Genomic DNA, 16,570 nt, shown 5'->3' with positions numbered 1-16,570 from the left:
AAATAAATTAGTCCAGGCTAGGCTCCATAGAAAATGCACCTAACCTTGTTTTTTGATATATACAATGTTTTTTGATGGTTTCTTGTCAATTCGAGGGTGCTGATTCCAAATCCGATTGATGCCACTCGCGTAACCTTGAGCATTTTCGGCAAAATGCAAAAATCCAAAATGGCCGCCAGATATGCTAATTTGGCCATGATAATCACAGTTATGTCAATTTTATGACCAATTATTCCATCAAATTTTTTTAAATTTTTGTTCCTTGAGTAATTCTACTTGCACATGCAAAAAATCTTTCATTTGAAGAGGTACATTTAGTATTTTAAGCTTATTTTCAATTCAAAATGGCCGCCACTCCTACACTCATGTACTATATGAATGGCAAAAAATATGCATAGAAATAGAAGACGAATTTTCAGTCACATACAGTGTACCTACGCTTTTATCAAATTTTGCATGTGCCATGCAAATCTCATGAGTGCCACTAGCAAAACAAGCAAACAAACAAGCAAACAAACGGAAAATGTATTGTTTTTATGCTTATTATATTCTTCTTCATACAAAACTTCAAAATGGATGCCACCCACATACCCCTGCACAATATGAACGGCAAAGTGTTCATGGAAAAAAACAAATTTTCTTTTCTTTTTTTCTGTCACCCAGGTACACTGTTTCTCAATTTGTGTGCTGATTATAAATCAGAGGATTGTCACTAACAAAAGCTGTTTTATTCTTTGATGCAAACATCCAAATTTGCTACCTCAATCTGAATTTTTCCCAAGAAATTTGGAAAAAACCCACCAAAGCTTGAATTGACGCCAACATCAACATCGTTTATCAGGAATTATTTGACATTAACAATTTGATAAAAGGCTGAATCCTAGATGATGACACAAATGAAATTTCCAATTACCTTTCCTGTTCTACATTATCTAAAAGCGATATCATACAAACTTTTCAGTCCCCTCACCAGAGAAAGAACATGAGGCAGGGGAAAGTGGAAAAAAGGGACCACCTCACTTCCTGTTGTCAAATCTCTGAAATGAAAACAAGGCCCAAAAGTTTTTCATGTTAACCTAGCTGAACTATATAAGGAAGATGTATTCTACCACCATATTTTTTTTCTGAGTGAATGTGTTTGCGTATATGATGTCAAGACAGACTCTGAGATTTGTACAGTGCTGCCTCATTCTGAAAGCAGTGTTATAACAACTTCACACTGCTTGTCCTTAATCTTCAGCACTCAGAGACTACAACTCTCCAGCTTTCAACGGGAGATTTTCCGCCGAAAGCCCGTTTTGCGAAATCTCCCGTTCTCCCGCTTGAGATTTACTTTCTCCTGCCCTGGCTCTGTGTCTCCCACTTGAAATGATTTCTTACTTTGTGTGTTCGTATATTGAAAAATAAGCCTTAGATAGCACAAGAGAACACTAAGAACCCTATTAGAGCTTCCAGAGCTCAAGCGGGCCCTGGACCCCGGCCGCAGGGAACTTCGCGCTCGTGATAATATATGCGCTTCGCGCACATCAAGTTGGAGTCTCCCGTTTGCTAGGGGTTTCAGGCGGGAGAATCTCCAGATCAGAAGGTACTTGGGGTTGGAGTCTCTGAGCACTTGCAGATTCAGGATTGCTCTAGGTAACCAGACCAGCAGTGTTAGGACTCTGAATGATGGCCTCCTTAATGGTGGCTGTAAACTAACTCCACTAGAGCTCTTTTTACCATATACATGGTGACATAACATTCCCTTCACGTAGGAAGTTTGCAGATGATCTTGCCTTTACGTCTCGTAGAAAGTCCTTGGATGACATGAGCCGAGTACTGACCCATCTCAAGACAATAGAGAAGTTCTTCACTTTCTGGAGACTTTGCCCCAACCTTTATTAGATTATCATCCGACCCATGCCTTCCATCTTAGTAACCATCTTGCCAATGCTATGTTCAAGGTAGCCCTCTGTGGCAAGCCTTCCAAGCATAGGCTAAGGAAGTCTACCCTCCTTCACTGGCACTCGATCACTCTCTCTCACGCTGGAAGGAAAGGATGGCAAGTGTCACCAGTGCTGTCAACGCATACCCTGACCTTCCAAACATGATAGCATGGGGGCATTTCATGAAGCGTTTCATCTGAAAAAATTGTCTGACAAATTTGCTCTCAGCCAATCAGATGCAAGGATTTTAGTAGCTTATAACAATTAGTCAAAAAGAGAAGATCTAACAAAACGCTTCATGAAATGCCCCCTTGAACAACCTGCCATCAATGCGTCTGAAATCCCACAAGCCTAGATTTCCCTCCCGTAACTTGAAAGCTTTGACCCCAAAACCGGTTGGTGAAGATGCTGGTCTGATGTCATCTTTGACACCACCTAAGTTACCTACAACACTTGTCTCTGGCCTGGCAACAAAGCCATAGGGCTTCAACGGGTGGTGATCAAGCAAGTCTTTATGTCTTCATTCTGTTTCTATGGCAAATAATCGCCCTCTGACCCCTGAGGAAGTGCTGAACATCACCAGATGTGGTTTCTATTAAAGCAATTGCAGGACTCATATGCATCTTTAGCCTGAAAATTCTGCAAATTTGGGGCTGATGTCACCTGCTGCCAAACATCCAATTAAAGGGTTCTTTAAAGACAATAAAAATTACAGTTTTAGTTTTAAGACAAGACTGAATGAGATCATGCTGTCAAAGTGTATCTAATTATTATCAACACCTGGGAACTGTGAGAGAACTGAAAGAGGTATCTCACATTGCTCCTTGGTTGATGTTTAATGAATAGTTTGTACGGTATTGCGTTTAGACAGTTTCGTTTATGCCTTCACCAGTTTTTGTCGTTTTAAGTCAAGAAGAAAATCAAGTTTACTCTATAATATCAAGGCGGTACTTCTAAATTATATCATATCAAAGCGATGGAGGTTATGATCCATTTCAAACTCGCCTCCCCCCCCCCCCCCCACCGCCCAACTCCTTGCTGGAAAAAAAAAAATCTATAATGTAAAGGGTTTTTAGGTGTGTCGGAATGTCCGGTATGTTTTTGTCGGCAACCATATCTCTGCACTTACTGTATAGGATTTTCTGTACTTTGTTAATATGGTTATAGGGGAATGTATATTAAAAGCTTTGTTTTCTAGATTCCCTTCCATTTTTAACATTATTTGATAAATACCATGCATCTAGGCTTCTTAAGATATTGTGTTAGTATTACATTTTTATATTCAATCTGCGTGTAGAATATGACATTATATTGCTTTCTTGCGAGACGTTTAGTGAACTTATATTCGTTGTTGAGACAAAATGAAATAGATAAGAAATTGTGTTAAACATATAGTAAGGTTTATGAATATCAAATGCTGAAATATACATGTAGGCCCGTTATATTGTAAGTGACACCCAACATATTTGTATTACACATGCAACACTTTATGACAGCGTAGGTACGGGACTGGAAACACAGTAAATTTGTTCTATATTCCCATGCATTATGTTTTGCCATTCATATAGTACATAAGCATAGGAATGGCGGCCATTTTGAATAAAAATGAGCTTTAAATACTAAATGGACCTATATGAAATGAAAATTCTCTTGCAAATGCAGATGGAGTAACTCTAGGAACAGAAATGTACAAAGTTTGGTGGAATAATTTGTCATATAATGCGCATTATTATGTTTATCACGGCCGAATTAGCATATCTGGCGGCCATTTTGGATTTTTGCATTTTGCCGAAAATGCTCAAGGTTACGCGAGTGGCATCAATCGGATTTGGAATCAGCACCCTCGAATTGACAAGAAACCATCAAAAAACATTGTATATATCAAAAAACAAGGTTGGGTGCCTTCTAGCCTGGACTAAATTACTCCAATAAGTCAAGCATGCTCTTCAGTATTCCACCAAGCTTTTTAATTCCGCTTTGTAAAAAGCAGAGATTTCGTCATACTAAAGTTGTACATGAATGCGTCACAGTCATGAACCACTATGACTAGTGACCATTTTCCCCTGCGTATCCACAAATTTGGGGCTTCTTGGATAGAGTAATTTATATCAAGGGCATTTTCAATATCAGTCACTCATAGGTGCACTGTCACAATGTAAAAAAAAAAAAGCAGACGGTCAAAATTATAAAATGAAGCTACAATATGTACATCTAGGCCTATCCTAAACAACAATGCAATCTTTAGTACTGTAATTCCATAGCATATGAATTTGCACAATGTATTGAGAACATTTTTTTTTTCTTTCATATTTGGAGGAAGTGACTGGTGTATTTTGCATGATACAAAATATACATGCAAATAGACAGTACACTGTATGTGCAGTTGGACATGACATTTCAGTACAGCTGAACAGTAGTTCAGCAAATATATTATACATTAATTTCTAGGATAAGGCTATGAAAAATCTCACAGGAGAGTGACATTTTACAGACACTCCTCGTTACATTTGGTTGACTTCGTAAACAAAGTGTAAATGCTAACCAGAGAAAAGAAAAAGTCACTTTTTGGGGGTCAAATGATTTTCTCATTACTGCTTGTGCTCTTTTGGCAAATTACGTTCTGTTGGTGAAAAGAACTCAAGCATCAGCACTACGTGTAGCAATGCACAAAACTGAAGAGTCTATTATCACACAAACATGACAGTTTTAGAAGCATGCATATCACGCTATGATTTGTATACACTTGTACGTTTTGGCAAGAGTGACTACACACTTTGGCAACAAATAAAAAGTGAAATACATGATGACACGGAAAATCAAAATTCAAATGAACTGCAGAACACATTCGGGCACAAATGCACCTCTTGTACACCTCTTCCAAAACAGGTTAATCTGTATCAACTTTATCTAGATAATATTTTGTTTCCTTTTTATTGAGAGGAGGAATCCTTCTGCTGATAAAAGTAACTGATGAACACTGACAGGTTGATATGTATTATGTCATGTATTATATGTGACCCGCCACAACAAAAGGATCCAAAAGTCACCGAAGGCTGAGCCAAAGAAATCGAGTTTGAATTCAGATCATCAAAATTGGTCAAAACCATCCAATTTCTGTTTTTGGCATAATTTTATAATGTAATGTTTTCTCTATCATCTGCCAAAATTTTGAAGCTAAATGACCGAAGGAAAGGCACGAAATTAGCGTTTTTCTGGGCCATGATTTTCCGACTTTCAATGGAACAGAAACGTGTCCGAAGATTTGGATTTAGCGCCGCAGATAGACTCCGCCCCTAGCAACGAGCCATCTTACCGGTCAGTGCATGGCATCCTAGTGAATACTGATTGGTCATGCAGAGACTGCTGGCGCTAAGCTTGAGTGAACATCGCAAAGGTTGCTAGGAGCATACCTTCTATTGTAAACAGTTGAAAACAGTCTAATACCTCCCCTCGATCACAATTGCATCAGAAGGAAAAATTTGAAGGCGGTTTTCTCGAAACACTGATTTCTTAGACCACTCAACATAATCTCATAAAATCCTTGATATCTCTGCAACCGAGTACTTTTATGAGTCTTGATATTTATGAAATTAAAGCAGAAGAGTAAGGGAATAATGTCATGTCATTTTTTAGAAAATCAACCTTCAACTTTTGAATCCCCAGACTTTCGGATACTTTTGTTGTAGCGAGTCACAATGTATATCATCCACACAATTGATGGGATTGGATCACTCAAGCGTATCATACAGCTGTATTATGCATCGAGGGAGTTTTTCTGCAAGAAGGTACATGTAAGTCAGATTGTTAATGTCATCACTACAATCATGCATCCACAGAGTCAAAGAGACACATTATCCACTGGGACAGATGCACTCAACTGGTTTTTACCCCTGAACCAAAAGTTGAGCAGAAATTTGATGTCATCAGCCAAAACATCATGGAGGGAGAGGTCTCCATCCAATTACAGCAATGGATACATGAGAACGGTATCTGGTGGAAAGAAGTGATGCGGTGATGTGGAGAATTCCCATGAGGAGGAAGCATTGCGTTTTGGTGGATGCAGTTCATCACCATCACCAGTGCAGTGCCCTCCCTTCAATCTACTCTCATCGGCTGTTGATGTTCAACATGCACATTTGTGAGTGCATTTCATTCCTACTCACACACAAACACACACGCAAACATGCACACACCCTCATTCCTTGTTGTAAACCTCTTGAGAATACAAGACATATTGCATGAGGAGTACAAAGTGTATTAAACTTCCTCTAAAAGCAAAGGCTGAAGCCATCTTTGGCAAGCACTCCCAACCTCCATATACACGTAATTCCCTCAGGAAATATAGACATACTGTATGTATATATCGGAGCACAAAAAAGGGCTATCAAGTTTTAGGTGGAATTTCCCATGGGCTTAACACCGAAAAATGAATGTATACAATAATTTCCTGTTTTCTTTTTCTTGGAATGCTTACAGGATTTTCCAGCCCTCCTACAAAGCGAAAAAACACAAATCATCAAACAAAAACAACAAACAAATACAACAGAAAAAATAGTGAAACCCTAATATCAGGATATTGCTCAGTTGAGACTGGGGATTGTGTGATTGAACAGTACAGTGACATTCCTCTCCAAGTTTCTTTATCTTCTTATAGGCACATCACATTGGCTGAAGGAACAAACCAGTCACTTGTTGACATGCTGATGAAAAGCATGCATATTCAGAGTGCAAGTTATTGAACATGTTTTTGTTTTGTTTTGTTTCCTTTTGTTTTATTTTCGTCTACTCTTATTCATGCCTAGCTTCAGATTCTAAATTCTGCTTGAACTTTCTTAATATCAAGCATACCCCGGTACTCACTGAATGAGCAATATTTTTTTTAAAACATGAAGATACGTAATGTAAATGCTGACCTTTTTAACTAGCAAAACAGGACAAAACAAACAAATGCATTTTTTGTCTGCATCCTAATGGCTTGATATATCACTGCACTGAATGGACAGAAGCGACTGCTTCTTACCTGATTTTCTCCTTGCGTATCTGTTCTTGGGAAGCTCTGTGTAGGAAGACAAAGACAGAAAAATAGATGAGTTACTTTTTTGTACTACATGCAAGATATATTGTACCAAACAAATGCCTTTAGACAAAATTGCAGTATTCAAGCTCATGCAGTTCTGTGCACACTGTATACCCAAAGTTGTACAAAGCAACTACACTGTACATACATGTACAAACTCACTTTCCTAGCAATCATGAAAGTAATTCACAGTATTAAATTCACAATATTATTGCAAATCAGAATGGCTGCTGAAATTTGTGTGATGACCATGCAACATACAATTTGTACTTATTCATCCACCAGTATTGAACACTTTACAGTCACAGATGTTTTGAGGCAAAAGTACATTAGGTCCACTTTCTTCACTGGTACCATTATAATGCATTCACAGTGGTTTATACAAAGTACCTTTCCCAAATTATAGATTTGCAGTTCACATCCTGCAAACGTATCTATAGCCTATACACACACACACACACACACACACCCATAGGTACTTTGTACGGTGTACAGGTAATCCTGAATTATAGGCACAATTTACTGGTCTTGTTCTTGGCAGAGTTCATGAACCCAGTTGCAAAAAACAAAATCATTGTAGAAATCTTCTTAAATTTTAACTCATACATGTACACATCCCTGAACACTGTGGCAAAAGTTGACCAGAATTATAGACACACAGCCTGTAATGTCACATACACATGTACACTGTATTTTATGCAATAATGTTTATCTTGAGAGCTTTACAGACCTGTACAGTGAGTCTGCTGTACATCTGTGTTGGGTTTTTATGCAGATTCAAGGCAAGAAAGTACAGTGAGACTACACAAGTTAACACTTGTTTCTTTTCCATAACACAAAGATATACTACTAATCATACACTATATGAGGCTTGTGCTACAATGTACACTGTACGTACATGTACAAGCTTGTACACTTGTATGGAGGACTATAATGTAACTCCCTTTTACTTCTCTCTTCCAATCAATAAAATTTCAAGGATGGGAAGTTTCCCAGTAGTACATTTGTATTGCTGAGTTCTCCAAGCCACTGGTAGAGTTTGGTGCACGAAGAAAATGCATTGTGCACTTCAAGCATTTTAAAATCTGCTTTGGACACTACACATACATGTACACACCTGGGGGGGGGGGGAAAGTTTTCAAAATTTCTCTGTATGACAGACAGACACTGATATTGTCACTATGGTTAACTACAGATGATACCAGCATCACTCAAAAACATATATATCAAAGTATGTCACACTGCTACAACTGTGAGCCCATTCACTTGCATCACCAAGTTTTGTAGTGATCTATAAAGGTCTATGAACGCTTTGACCTTCAATGATGTGCATGCACAGCTGAACATGTGTGCAGAATCTTTATCTTGAACAGGTCTCAACTTACGGCTTCCCTGTAGACCTACAACATTTTAGAAGTCAGAGAGTTTATTGATATGATGGAAGGCTCTACTTCGATATACACTTTAGCATTTGGAAATCTTATTTTCAAGTTTTTAAAGGCATATCACCAGCAAATACACCAGGACTGCACACTAACTCACATACCTGCCAACATTTCGAGAAAGAAATATCTTACTCGTGGATTGCAAAAATCTTATTTTATATGCAAACTGAAGTTAAAAATCTTACTTTCAGTCAAATCTTCAGAAAACACACATGAAAGGTATATCTAAATATTCTTTAAAAATCTGATTTCTCTGACAGAAAATCTGATTTTGCTATTTTTAACGTAAAAAATCTTACTGAATCTGATAAAATCTTACTAGTTGGCAAGTATGCAACTCATTTTTTCTACTGGTCCAACCTGTCTATTGGACCAGTAGATACCAACTAATCCTGAAAAAGTTACTGGTCCAGCAGTGAATTTTACTGGTCCTGGACCGTCGGACCAGTGCACCCCTCTTAATTTACTATTTTGGGGAGTTTTCAGAAAAAGACATTATACCTGTAGAGCCCCCTGAAATGTGCACTGTACTTTACATTGTATGTCTACACAATGTATTCAGTTCATACCCCTTTAATACATGTGGACAAAGTTGGGCTCAGGAGCACTCCTGAAGCGCTTCAGCTTACCATACCAAGGCCCATTTGAGTTTGTTTGAATGCAGATACGGTAGAAGTACACTGCAACTGTCATGATGACCATTGCATGCACAGGAACTTCTAACATACAACTGTATGCACAGCACACACCACATATACCACTTCCGGAGCACTCTAAATGTTGGTGACCTTTTTACAGAGTTAAGAGCAATTCAGGAGAGCTCCTGAACCTAACATTGAGATGGGCATAACTTCAGAGTACTTCAGGACATGGTTGTCTGTTCAAACGGAGTTTACAGTGCTTACGGAGGGCTCGATCATGAAGCGCTCCGACTGCCCCGTGTAAATGGAGTGTAAGAAAGGAATGTATCATACAGAAAATGTTAATGTGATTCATAAATATTGTTGGGAAGTGCATTACTACAACTGTAAATGTGGAAGTGCAACTAGGCACTTTCATACTACACAAGGCATGTCACAGCTAAGTTTTAAGAACATAAAATATCGATCTCCACAGTAACTCAGGTCTGCACTTGCAATGTAAAACTTGCACATTTACATGTATAATGAATGACGATTATATTGAAGTTCAAGGATTAGAGAGTGTAGTCTTCATAAACAACTTCATGTCTGCTGTAGCTACAATTTGTACACATTCATATTGTCTGTTTTATACGTGTACATGTACATGCTACATGTATCTTCATGTTGGCTTGGATCCCAGGACAGGATCACAGAGTTTGTACTTCACACGTAGATACAGTATATTTGTATGATAGCAACTCAAGACTGAAATCTTCTGCACTATGTGTAGCCTACAACTGTATTTTAAAAGCAGATTTAATACAGGTACTGTACTAAACTCTATGAAGTATACTTGCATGCACAGACAGCACTGTGTGTACACATCATTTGGGTACAGGAATCCACAAAGGGTGTTATATTATGTTCAATGTACATCACTTGCTGTCTTGTAACAAAATATAAAACAAAACAAAAAAACAAGAAAGGAAGACAGAGATTAAAAAAGAAAGCCACTACCTTTTCAATCATCATGGGGTTTACATAATAAATGTACTGTATGAATATACACTGTACAAGGACATTTTGTAAATATGTAGGCCTATTTGTACACGAATACTTCAGAACATCTCTCCCACACTGAGTCACTAGAGCATGCCATGCACTGGTACATCTGAATTAAAAGACATTCATGTGACATATAGGGTAATTCAGTATGTATGACATTGAAAACAATTTCACCTCGGCACATAATGTATTACATGTATAATGTATAATGCGTAAAAGCATAGTGACTGAGCATACTGTGCTCTTCTTCCAACAAGTACCGTATGCATTTATTCATAAATGTCTACAGCTGTACTATAAAAAAGTTATGTATGCAAACTGGCTTGAGATAGAATGTACTTGTGTATAGTCATCTGATTCATGTAAGCTGAATATAGCAGAATAGCAGCATCTCTTTGATAATCTTTTTCCAGCATATTGCATTAACAGCTCTTTGCTTCTCAAGTGACAGGTCGCAGGCTAAATCGTCATGTTGCTGTGAATGACTGTCATTGACGACTGTGCCTGAAAAGCCTCTTGAAGAGTATTGATCAGGCAGATCAATCTGTGGAATACGAGGAAAGGTGGTCAAACAATGGGCTGGCAACTGGGTAAAGAGCTTGGGGGCAGAAAATCCTCTTCAGGAGCAAAAGGGAGTTATTTCTTCATCTTCCCACTCGAGTCATGAAGTGCATCTATCTATTGCAGGTACAGTGTATATTTGGCACAATAATGCGAAGGCCAACAGATAAGACCTTGGTGGATGGATGTGGCACGCACCACTTTACAGGCCCTCCAGTTGTAAATAGGCTGGAGTTAAGGTACTTGTTTAGGGACGGCTTTTCACAATTATCAAACATTTACATATACAGTCTGTATGAAATAGCTATTCTGTAATACAGGCTATGACTTTGCACACTACTATATGAAAAAAAAAATTACGCAAAATATCAGCTGGTAATAAGTATGACAGAACATTCTAATATTTCATCTGTATAAAGTGCCCCCATATTATTCATCTTGATCATGCACTTGATACAGGGAGGAATGTCTCACGAGAGCAGTACGAATACATTGTACAGCTGTAGGTCTAATGACAACAGCATTATTGTATCAGTATACATGTACACTGTACATTGTAGTTAATGGACTTTACTAATAAACGTTGTATCCCACTGTACTCTGAATGTACATGTAGGTACATTTTTATTACCCCTGATATCTACCTGTTTCCGTTCTTCTAATTCTCCCTGCTCATCTTAGCTCCATTACAATGCTCTAGCAGCTAAAGTCAATCTCAGTTCATTACTTAGCAGGAGGCTTCAAGCCTTGCCTCAAAAGGTCACACAAGGAGTTTCAAAATGTACATCTGTACATGAATAGTTGTAAGCATCTTGAGCACTGACAATTTTTGATGCATTTCATTTCCATAAGTACTGCACATATTTGTATGCACTGTGCATAAATTACAACAACAAATGTGGCAAATGTTTACAAGAAACAATATCAAAACTGAAATGTCTATATTTGCATCCAATTAAAGCGGAAGGCTAGTAACTGATCAGTGGGAATCAGTGGAAATGCTAGGAGATGATTGTTCCAATCCTTATGGCATTCATTCAAGAGTTCATTGTATATCTATTGTTGTATGAAAATGATTTGCTTCAGAATGGTCTCATATTCAAGTAATGTGCAGTTTAATGCTTCCAGGTTAGCGTCCCTGGTCAGTGACGGAGCATTAATCTGCACATTACTTGAATATGAGACCGTTCTGAAGCAAATCATTTTCACACAACAATAGATATACAATGAACTCTTGAAAGAATGCCATAAGGATTGGAACAATCATCTCCCAGCATTTCCACTGATTCCCACTGATCAGTTACTAGCCTTCCACTTTAAAGACTGATGGAAGTTTTATTAAAAACTTTGTGCATTGCTAATATCCATTACGAAAAGACTGATGAAAGTCTTACTTTATATCTTTGACTGTCTTTCGTGCTATTCTCCACTCGTTATTTAAAATATGCAAAACATTTGGAGGAACCATGTCCAGAGGCACTTACAGTACTACGCTGTGGCTATAAACTAGTGAATGCACAAATATTATTGGAGGGTAACAGATGATTAATCTGTTAGAAATGCAAATTGAAAGAGTTTGTAACCACTAAAGTGAATTTACTGAAATTATAGGCATATTTACTACTGAGCAACCACCTTTCACCTGGCAGAACGGGCATTGCAGCGGCACTAAATGCAGGTGTTTGTTGTAATCCCTACTAAGATCAATGCATTGATTAGTGCATTGAGAATAGGGCTACTTATGCGTGGCAACAACTGGACCCGGTTTTGTGAATGGACCATCTTCACAACACATTGTATACAGCAGTATAGGTGTTGTAAAGGATGCATGCTTTTCATTTCTTTTCTCTTTTTTTTTTTTTTTTTTTTTTTGGGGGGGGGGGGGGACTAGCTCTCCCTCTCTCTCATAATTGCCTGTGCGTATGATGATCATTAATGCAAAACTAAAATTCATTTAAAATCAGATACACTGAGGAGATGTCTGCACTGTTATCCCATAGTTTCAGTAAACTTTTAAGGTAAAACGTAGTTCTCCTACGCCTGCAGAACTCAAATTTTGCTCCAAAATGTACGCGTATGTCTAAAAAATGTGTGGAATAACACTGTAATAACAAGATATTCATTGGGTCACAACGACAATGTGGAAAAGATTAACCAAAAAGGTTTGCCAGAGTTGTAATCTCAGACCTCACCCGATCTGGGTTAGGTTAACCCGGACTCGGGGACAACTCGGCCTCGCTTTGATGGCGGGGTCGAGTTGTCCCTTTGGATTGTACAGTGTTGTACTATGGATTCTTTTGGAATAAAAGTCAGTATACCAACTTTTGTTGTTCTACACTTTTGATCTCAAAATACTCCAAAACAAGTCATTCAGGCAAATTGCTTCAGTCAGATCCAGTTTCTTGGTAGACTCTTTTGATATGTACCTGTATTGTAAGCAAATTGGTATGGTGCAAGACATGTTCTTAAAACCTTACCAGAACTATGTTTTCACTTTGAATAGTATTCATTTAAAGTTTACCCTGTGTTTTCCAATGTTCCAAATTCTAGGTCTGTATGTACCAACGACTAGTTTACTCAAACAAACTTATACATTGTACATTAATAGGCCTACGTTGGTAAACTACACTACAGACAGTAAGGAGAGATGGTGCATTGTACCTTCTTTTCATTGTCAGGGTCTGATGAGCCTGAGTAAACACAATCAATATTATTGGCTGCTAGTCAGAAAGTCGCAAAGAACTTTAGTATAATGAAGTCAATAGCATTATCTCCCCTCTGCTTTTGATTGACAACATAAAAAAATATGTTTCATCTTAGCAATGGAGAATAACTAGATGCCCCCTCTCCTGTCCTGTTCCTTTTCTTAAGTACATATCTCTTATTAACCACATTTCTCATCAGATTATTTTTTCTTGTTCTTTCTTCACTCACTTTTTCCTTCTTCTTTTTCATCTCCTTTCCTTCTTTTCTGCTTTCTCTCTCTCTTTCTTTCTGTGGTTCATGACAATTTAATCCAATTACATAATGCCATGACTCATTAGCATGAACTACAAAGTTCTGTAAAATATACCATAATTGGGAAAATAAAACTGTTTAACAATTACATGACTTTAATTGTACATATGTTCACTTGGCATGGAACCATGTACATTACACTTTTGGGTAATTGTATACATTGTAGTATTTAATATTAAAAACAATGTACAATGTAGGGTCCTACATGTAGGCCTACTTATAGCACGACCAGACGTCATGTGACTGGGCTGTGTACAGTTAGCCTACTTATAGAGCTATAGTATCAGTACACCCCCACACTGAATTTCATTGAAAAAACTTAACTTGGGAAATGTTTGCAATGCTGATGGTCCTGTGTTTATATTATTCTGATTCACACAATCAGGAAATCACACACTCATTGTCATTTCTTGAGCAGAACTTGCAAAATATTTAACTTGCAGTTCATGACTGACCAACAGTTGCAAGATGTCTAGGCAGGATGTACAGTAGGACTTGTATGCAAATACACTGTCTAGAGCTCTACATCATGTCATAAATGTGTCATGAGATAGAGATTTGTCTAGATAGAACCATTAGAGGTCTAGTCAGGCTTCCATGCCTTCTCTACAATAAGACACCGAGTTCCAAATTATATTAGTTTCCACTAGAATAATTAACCCTGTTTGTGACAGGGTGCCCATTTCTGGCAGGGGCACTTTCACTCATCAATAAAACAGCTAATGAACATCATGTGTGCTTAGTACCACTTTAGAACACAAACAAGAGTTAACCAAATTTGTTACTTGTGACCCTTGTGTTACATACAGGAGTTAGAGGTCCTATGGAAAGTGACACCTGACTGGTATTAAAAATTAGGCCTCTTCATCAATCAATGGTTTAAATTGCCCCTGCCACAACTAGCTAGGCACCCTGTACAACTCAAATTCAAAGGCCTGTCGCAAACTTTTAAGTGTTGTTAGTAGGTAACCTAATACTACTTACTAGTTAGATCCATGTACTTACGTAGGTGGTATCAAGAGTGATTACAGTTGAGTTGTAGAGGTCTATTCAAATCTAAACTCTTTTTCCTGTAGAAATTTAACGTTAGATTCTAGAATCTATACATGTCTGTTCCACAACTAGAACCCGTCTGTGGCAAAGAGGGCCAAAGAGGGGACCAATTTTTATTTCCTCAACTGATCATATTTATATTCATAATGATATTCAGGCACACGTCATACACTCATTGAAAGTTTGAAACAACCTTGGTAGAATGACTCTACAACAACCCTTGCTTGCATGGCTTGGGGTTACCGGCTGGCAACTCAACGAGCAGTCCAAGCAAAACCAGTCAAACAAGGCCATGACTCCATGAGTGCAGACAGAATATGGAGTAACGTTAGAAAGACCCAGCCGATTGGAACGCACACGAGTTATGACGAGCGAGGTACTGTCCTGTACGACTTACGAGGGCCCGCTGATATGCGCGTGCATTGCATTTGCTGAGTGAGTGATACTCTTTACATTACCGTTCTGACTTAAACTTATCCATGAATCTAAATAATATTAATACCTGGGGGTTCGTAATCTATGTCGGATTCTGCATCCTCCGGGGCGGTGAATGTTACTCCACGTTTACCTCCAAGCTTAAGATTATTCTCCTGTAATTTGCCGAAATAAGAAGCCGCGAATTCAACAAGATCGCTCGGTTTTTCACGGAGCACGGCAACGGTGAAATCCTGCAACAAGTCCGTCAAACCTTCTGGTATTTCGAAGTTCATGGTGAATTTTATACTGGCAGGATTCTACTGTTAAAAAAACTCAGCACAAACAGCACAGTTCTGGACGAAATCTCAATCTGAAAATCAACAATCAAGTCGACCGATCAACATATATCATCTCCAAGTAGTAAATCCGGTCCGACCTAATCATGCACGGTTTCCAACGATCAAACCGCCGGTAGACGTCGGCACAACACACCTACACCCTCGTCTTTCGTCTGCTCCGTGTCCGCCGCGCGTGTGTGTAGCTAGCTCTTCACGATCGGCACAACGTTACAGGGGATGCATTGACTACGCTGTAAAAACCAATTTGCAACGGTACAGTGTGCATGCATGCATTGGTGGACGGTGCCTACCGGCGGCTGGCTGGGCAAAGTTACAGATCGGTGATGAGTGGCAAGGCAACAAAGCGCCCGTACGCGTGCGCTAAAATACGCGTAGTCGATATGACGTAGTGCGTAAAAAGTGAATGTTGTCTGGCATTGAGAGTTCACATTGATGGCCTAATTTTTCCCCAAGAAAGTAAACATGCACCAAGTATCAATAATAAAACGGATTAATAATAAGATTATGCAGTTTCTTCTTCTTCTTCTGATTAAGTCTGCCTCCTTCAATAGATTGAAGATTCTTGCAGACTGGTGCTATTTACATTATAATACAAGTTTAATTAAGACTGGGGAGACCAAACCTTGATATGAATTGTGATTAGTTTTCATTTGTCTGAACATGAAATTCACTACAGGGTAACCATGCAAATAAGAAAATCCCTTTGATTTCCAATTTATCCATGGAAAGATTTTTTGTTGTATGTAGATGAGAAAAGTCATGATGCATTTACAGCAAATGTTGTTTGGTCTGGTTGCTGTGTTCCCGGCCCCAGAGGTCACTGCTTTTTAATATCATTGTCCAAGCATTGTAAGGTAACACGGATAGGGTGCGTTATAAAGCTGTTGGCTGTCGTTCGTAGAAGGCGAAAGCAATACTCTACTGCAAAAATTCCTGCTTAAAAAGTTAAAAGCCTGATCCACTCAACAGTAGGCCTACCTGTCGGTTATGACGTTTGAATAGCTGATGTTTATAACTATAAACCATG

The 16,570-nt window shown here is 38.4% G+C and overlaps 1 protein-coding gene across 2 annotated transcripts in view; it reads right to left on the bottom strand.

Moving 5' to 3' along the window:
- Positions 1-15,758, bottom strand: part of LOC140246143 (cAMP-dependent protein kinase type II regulatory subunit) — a 97,864-nt gene extending 82,106 nt beyond the window's left edge. For both annotated transcript variants that reach the window (XM_072325580.1, XM_072325581.1), the window contains exons 1-2: positions 15,270-15,758; positions 6,946-6,981 (exon numbers count right to left, since the gene is read on the bottom strand). In XM_072325580.1, coding sequence (XP_072181681.1) covers positions 6,946-6,981; positions 15,270-15,477 — 244 coding nt within the window. In that variant the 5' untranslated portion in view covers positions 15,478-15,758. The remainder of the gene's footprint in view (positions 1-6,945; positions 6,982-15,269) is intronic.
- Positions 15,759-16,570: the final 812 nt, after the last annotated feature.

Source organism: Diadema setosum, chromosome 2 (assembly GCF_964275005.1).
Source record: "Diadema setosum chromosome 2, eeDiaSeto1, whole genome shotgun sequence".
In the NCBI taxonomy this organism is placed as follows: domain Eukaryota; kingdom Metazoa; phylum Echinodermata; class Echinoidea; order Diadematoida; family Diadematidae; genus Diadema; species Diadema setosum.
This window is presented reverse-complemented; position numbering and strand designations above follow the sequence as displayed.